The sequence below is a fragment of the Mustelus asterias genome, unplaced genomic scaffold (assembly GCF_964213995.1).
Source record: "Mustelus asterias unplaced genomic scaffold, sMusAst1.hap1.1 HAP1_SCAFFOLD_2727, whole genome shotgun sequence".
Lineage (NCBI taxonomy): Eukaryota > Metazoa > Chordata > Chondrichthyes > Carcharhiniformes > Triakidae > Mustelus > Mustelus asterias.
This window is the reverse complement of record NW_027592672.1, coordinates 745-7500: the sequence shown is the minus strand read 5'-3', so window position 1 is coordinate 7500 and position 6756 is coordinate 745. Positions and strand designations below refer to the sequence as shown.

General features: G+C 48.4%; 1 protein-coding gene across 1 annotated transcript in view; it reads left to right on the top strand.

Moving 5' to 3' along the window:
* The window catches only part of LOC144489970 (cell adhesion molecule 4-like), a gene marked incomplete at both ends in the record, with an annotated part of 44143 nt that extends 37599 nt beyond the window's left edge, over window positions 1-6544 (top strand). The window contains one exon of the mRNA XM_078207798.1: window positions 6410-6544. Coding sequence (XP_078063924.1) covers window positions 6410-6544 — 135 coding nt within the window. The remainder of the gene's footprint in view (window positions 1-6409) is intronic.
* Window positions 6545-6756: the final 212 nt, after the last annotated feature.

Below are 6756 nucleotides of genomic sequence, written 5' to 3'. Positions count from 1 at the left end.
GTTTAGAGTTCTTCGGTAGGTGTCCACTGTATGTAAACACCATCAGATTTGGCACCTTTTGTTGGTTAGAGGGTTATTTATCTTAAGATTTATCTGAAGCTGGCAGAGTTAAGAATCTAACTGCCCTTAACTGCTTCAGGTGATCCGGCCCTGCCTCTGGTTGAATTCCTGGCTCAACCCCTGGTGGAACTGAACTCAAGGTGGTTGAGTTCCTCTTTATAATCCTAATGACCTATCAACATTCCTGTACTCAGATTGGCCTGAGGTTGACAACAATCGCAAATTCAAATCTGATAGGGTCCCTTTGGCTGAGTGTCTTCTATAAACTCATAGGCTGTCAGAATGCAAGCGTCTGCTACCAAGTCAACCCTGATGTTTTTGGTCCTTTTGAAACAAATATTGCAACCTGGAAACTGTGTGTATTCTGCATTTGAGCACAGAAACCAAACATAGCTTTCAAGGAAACCACACACTGTTTTTCTCCCTCTGGTATATTTTGCAAATCTTTTATATCTTTATAAACATTCTTTATATCTTTACCAACTCAACTACACAATGTTGGTTTTGTCAGTGGAATTGTACCTGGGGTGAAATAACCTATCCTCACACTGATGTTAAAATAACAAATGGTTGGGGTCCATTGTGTCTTCATAAAATACTCTGGGTTCCTGATCTGGTCCCCGAACACTCATCTATCATCTAACCTGGTGGGTTTCCCTAACCTTGTTTGCAGGAGGAGAGTCTTATCTCTCTGCGAGTTACCCTGTTACTGGGTAACTTGATGGTTCTCCTTGCCGGCAAAGTTTCCTTGGGGGAAGGCAGATTACGTTTTTCCGGTGTTAGGGAGTCTGATCAGTGCCTCTGATTTGATTCAGAAAGAGAGAGGTTCAGAACGCTTATATCCCCCTCCCCTCCCCTCCCCCCCACCCCCCCCCTCCCGCCCCCCCCCCCCCCCCCCCTCTTCCTCTCTCCCCTCCCTCTAACACTCCCCCCTGCCCCGGCGAGGTGTATGAATCCCTGGCTTACTGATTCCTGTGCATGGCAGTGTACACTGTTATGCCGTATAAGAGGGGGAGGCGATGGCCTAGTGGTATTATCACCAGACTATTAATTCGGAAACTCATCTAATGTTCGAGGGACCCGGATTCGAATCCCACCACGGCAGATGGTGGAATTTAAATTCAATAAGAAATATCTGGAATAAAGAATCTACTGATGACGGTGAAACCATTGCCATTATTGGAAAGACCCATCTGGTTCACTAATGTCCTTTAGGGAAGGAAATATGCCTTCCTTACCTGGTCTGGCCTACATGTGACTCCAGATCCACAGCCATGTGGTTGACTCTCAACTGGTCTCCAAGGGCAACTAGGGATGGGCAATAAATGCTGGTCAGCCAGCGACACCCATGTCTTATGGATGAATTTTTAAAAAGACCACAAGATCACAGGAAATAGGGACAGGAATAGGCCATTCAGCCCCTCGAACCTGCTCCGCCATTCAATAGGATGATCCAACATTCCTCACGTTCACTTTCCTACCCTTTCCCCGTAACCCTGGATTCCCTTCCTGATCGGAAATCTATCTCAGCCTGAAATATACACAAGGACTCAGTCCCCACAGCTCTCCGTGGCAAGCAGTTCCAAAGACTCTCAATTTTGATTTATTATTGTCACATGTATGAGGATAGAGTGAAAAGTATTGTTTCTTGCGCACAATACAGACAAAGCATACTATTCATAGAGAAGGAAAGGAGAGGGTGCAGAATGTAGTGTTACAGTCATAGCTAGGGTGTAGAGGAAGATCAACTTAATGCGAGGTAGGTCCATTCAAAAGTCTGACGGCAGCAGGGAAGAAGCTGTTCTTGAGTCAGTTGGTACGTGACCTCAGACTTTGTATCTTTTTCCCGACGGAAGAAGGTGGAAGAGAGAATGTCCGGGATGCGTGGGGTCCTTAATTATGCTGCTGCTTTTCCGAGGCAGCGGGAAGTGTAGACAGAGTCAATGGATGGGAGGCAGGTTTGAGTGATGGACTGGGCTATATTCACGACCTTTTGTCGATTCTTGCGGTCTTGGGAAAACTGTGATACAACCAGAAAGAATGCTTTCTATGGTGCATCTGTGGAAATTCCTCCTCTTCCAGTCTTAAGTTGGTGCCCCTTTACTCTGAGACTCTGCCCTCTGGTCCCAGACTTTCCTGTGAGGGGGAAGTACCCTCTCAGCATTTACCCTGTACCGATGGCCATGACTGATGCCCCCTCCCACTCCGGGTTGTCCTTCCTGTGCCTGATGGAACTGCGATGCTGAGTTAGGCTCTGATTGGTTATTTATTACACCATAAGGGATCCCGTACCCGCCTATATTATCCTGTAGAGGACGGTGGACACCACAGGTGTCCATGGCCTTATCCTGTTATCCTGAGATCTCCCATCCTAGAACAAAGAAAAGTACAGCACAGGAACAAGCCCTTCGGCCCTCCAAGCCCGTGCCGATCATGATGCCCTAATTAAACTAAAAATAAAACCTTCTGCCCTTACCTGGCCTGTCTCCTTCTATCCCATCCCTATTCATGTACCCATCCAGATGCCTCTTAAATGTTGCTAACGTGCCTGCTTCCACAACCTCCGAGACCCAGCATTTGTTGCCCACAACTATTTGCCCCTTGACAAGGTGGGTGAGCCACCATTTTGAACTTGCCGCAGTCCCTGAGGTGTAGGTACACCCACAGTGCTGTTAGTGAGGGAGTTCCGGGATTTAGACCCAGCGACAGTGAAGGAACGGCCGATTTATTTCCAAGTCGGGATGGTGAGTGACTCGGAGGAGAACCTCCAGGTGGGGGTGTTCCCAGGTATCTGCTGCCCTTGTCCTTCTAGATCAGTGGTTCCCAAAGGGTGCAGCACGCCACACTGGTGCGGTGAGAGAGGGTGGCAAGTGTGGCAGGAAGATTCGAGGACAATCAAAGAAACATTTAAACATGGATAGATATTTTTCCAAAGTGAGAGCAAGAGCATCAAGTGATACTGAGGATGATCCGAGTCCACATTGTGATGCAGAATCGCCGTTCGAACAGAGTGCTGAAGAAGAGTCGTTTAATTCTACACCAGTAGGAGGCCCAAGCAAACCTCCAAAAAAGGAAAGTTTGTCGACAATATATGGATAGCTATCTGAGTCTTGGTTTCACATGGACTGGAGATGAAAACGTACCTCGGCCTATGTGTTTGATCTGTGGTGAGAAGCTTTCCAATTCCAATATGGTCCCAAACAAGATGAAAAGACGTCTGTTTTCAAAACATGGAAATCTGGCAAACAAGGATGTTCAATATTTTGAAAGGCTTTTGGAACAGCAGAAATGCCAAACGAATGACAGTCTCAGATAAGATGCAGATTGTATCTTACCAAGTGGCTGATTGCTCAACAGACAAAACCACATCCATTAGCTGAAACATTGATTCAGCCTGCCTGCAGCTTGATTGTGAAAACTTTGTTTGGTGATGATGCTGAGCGAGAAGTTATGGAAATTCCTTTGTCTCATAATACAATTTGCAGAAGAATAGTTGATAAGTCAGCTAATATTGAGAAGCGTGTTTCCGAAAGTATGAAGAATTCTAAATTTGCCATTCAAGTTGATGAATCGACCGACATTAGTGGAAAGGCACCGTTGCTTACCGATATCAGATTCATTCACCATGACGAAATAATCACACAGGGGCTGATTTTACCAAATCGGCTCTAAGTACCTGGTGCGGTCGTAAATCAGACCCGCGCCCGGCAGCCGCGCTCCAGCGCCCCCATACGCCTTTTTTCGGCGCGGGTCCAGTGGGCGGAGCCGAGCGCATTTGCATCTGTCGGAGCACCGACCGGCGCATGCGCAGTTCGAAGCCGCCAGCACTCAGCGCGCCCGAGCGCGAAAGTCAAAGGTAGCACTGACAGCACTGCTACACTGCTGCCTGCGCTGCCTGGGACATTCCCTGGTCAGGGGGCGGGTGGGGGGGAGGGGTGGGATGGGATGTGACGTCTCTTCCCTGAGGTGCAGATTAGGGGGGGGATGTGACGTCTCCTCCCCCCCCCCCACCCCCCAAGGGCAGAGACGTCACCCCCCCCCCCCCCCCCCCCCACCTCAGGGAAGAGACGTCACATCCTCCCCCCTCCCTCAGGGAAGAGACGTCACATCCCCCCCCCACTACTCCCCCCCCCCCCCCCCCCCCCCCCCAGTAAAGAGACGTCATCCTACCCATCAGGACCCCCGGAGCAAGGCCAGGATCGCAAGATGCTTTCAACGGACACCAGCGATCAAGGTAGGTCGGGGGCCCGGGGGGTCCGATCTCGGGGGGAGGGTGGGGGGGCTGCTGGCAGGGCCTGCGTCCCAGGGTGGTCCGATCGTGGGCGGGGGGGGTTGGGCTGCCGGGGTGGTTCACGGGGGCGGTCCGCGAAGGGTGGTCGGGGGTGATTCGGCGGTTCAGTTGCTGAGTTGAAGCCCTGTCGGACTTGAATTCAGCAACACGGTAAATGCGGGGACGCCGATCGGAGCGGAGCCTCGTAAAGTGGGAATCCTTGGGTAAGTTGGGCGCGGGCTTCATTATGCCGATTTAAATGCATGCAAATGCATTTAAATCGGCCCGCTGGCCGATTCGGGCGCACGCCGGATCGGCGCCCAGATCGGCCTTTGCTAAAGGCGCGATTGGCCTTGGGTCGGGTCTGGACCGCGTTTTAGGCCCGACGCCCAACTTTACCACGATTGCACGCCCGAAAACGGGCGCGAGATTTTGGTAAAATCGGACCGACAGTTTGTATTTTGCAAGGAACTTGAAAAACATACCAGAGGACAAGATATTTTCCAAGCCTTGTCTGAGTATTTGGAAAAAGTTGAGATTTCATGAGATTCTTGTATTGGAATTTGTACGGATGGAGCGCCATAGGGAATGTGAGAGGCTTGGCGGCACTCATCAACCAGAAAAATCCAGATGTAATATCAACTCACTGTTTTTTACACAGAAAGGCATTAATCACCGAGACCCTTGTAGCTGATTTGAAGTTGGTTCTCGATCAGACTGTGCGCATTGTGAACTTCATCAAAGCAAAACCACTAAAGACGCGGTTATTTACTCAACTCTGCAAAGACATGGAATCAAAGCATCAATGCCTAATTCTGCACTCGGAGGCTCGCTGGATGTCCCGCGGAAAAGTTTTAAATCGGGTGTTGGAACTGAACAACGAATTAAGAGAATTTCTGGAACAAGAAGGGAACCCATTGTACCACCAACTGGATGACAATGACTGGTGTGCAAAGCTGGCATACTTGGCCGATATCTTTTCCCGGTTGAATGTGCTCAATGCCAGTATGCAAGACCACAATGACAATATCCTCACAACTACAGACAAACTAACTGCATTCAAAAAAGAAGCTTCAGCTCTGGCTCGGAAGAGCGATGCAACATAGCCTCGAAATGTTCCCACTGGTAAAAAGTTTTAAAACGAGCAATGAATTGTACGGCCTCGTACAGGAACATCTTGCAACACTGGCGGAAAAGATTGATCATTACTTCCCATCGTTGTCTACAGAAAAATTCAACTGGGTTAGAGACCCCTTTGCGAATTCCAGCTGTTCAGGTCTGACATTGGATGAGGAGGAGGAAATGGCCTGCATTTCGAGTGATCGCACCTTGAAAATGAAACACGGGAGTATGCCACCGGGCTCTTTTTGGATATACAACCAGAACCAGTATCCACGCATCTCTTCAAGAGCATTAGCTATTCTTCTACAGTTCTCCACGACATATTGTTGTGAACAGGGATTTTCAGCTCTGACAAATATCAAAGACCAGGAAAGAGAAAAGCTTCTTTGTGTTGATGAGGAGATGAGAGTTTGTTTGTCTCAAATAAGACCTAATATAAATGAGATTACCCGACAAAAACAAGCTCACACCTCTCATTGAGTTTGTAAACTTACTTAAGGTTACATATGTAAGAGGCTCATCTATAAGTATATTTTGGGAATGAATCATGTTTTTATGTAGATGAATTGTTTTATACTTTCTGGACATCCCATGATCATATTATAAAGTAGTTGTGTTCTATGTTATGAATCAAGCACTGCCAGGAGTTGTTTTTTTTTTGTTTTTGAATGTATTTCTTATCAATAAAAAATTCGGTGTGGCACGAGCAAATTTTTATTCTGAAAGTGCGGCCCAGTGAAAAAAGTTTGGGAACCACTGGTCTAGATGGTAGCGGTCGTGGGTTTGGAAGGTGCTGCCTAAGGAGCCTTGGTGAGATGCTGCAGTGCATCTTGTACATGGTACACACGGCTGTCACTGTGCGTCGGGGGCGGAGGGAGTGAAGGTGGTGGAGATATTGTTGGTCAGGTTTGCTGTGTCGCTCAGAGTTTTCTGATTATTAACTGATTGATATTTCAGTGCCACCGAAACCTGTGGTCACAGTGAGCGGTGAGGAGCCGGTGGAGAACGGAGATGTGGAGTTGATCTGTACCGTGCCCCGGAGTAAACCACCAGCCCGCATCCGGTGGTTCAGAGACAAGAAACAAATTCAGGGTAAGGATTTATTGAGAGGACGTCAGAACCATGTTAGTAATTCCGACACCCCATAAACCGTACTCACCTTGTCAGGGTTTACACCCGATAGACCGCACGGGACACAGAATCCCACAACTGTGAGAGTGCAGGAGGAGGCCATTTGGCCCATCATGTCTTCACTGGCTCACCAAATAATCAATTCACACAGTACAGCTGTCTTGCCTTCTCCC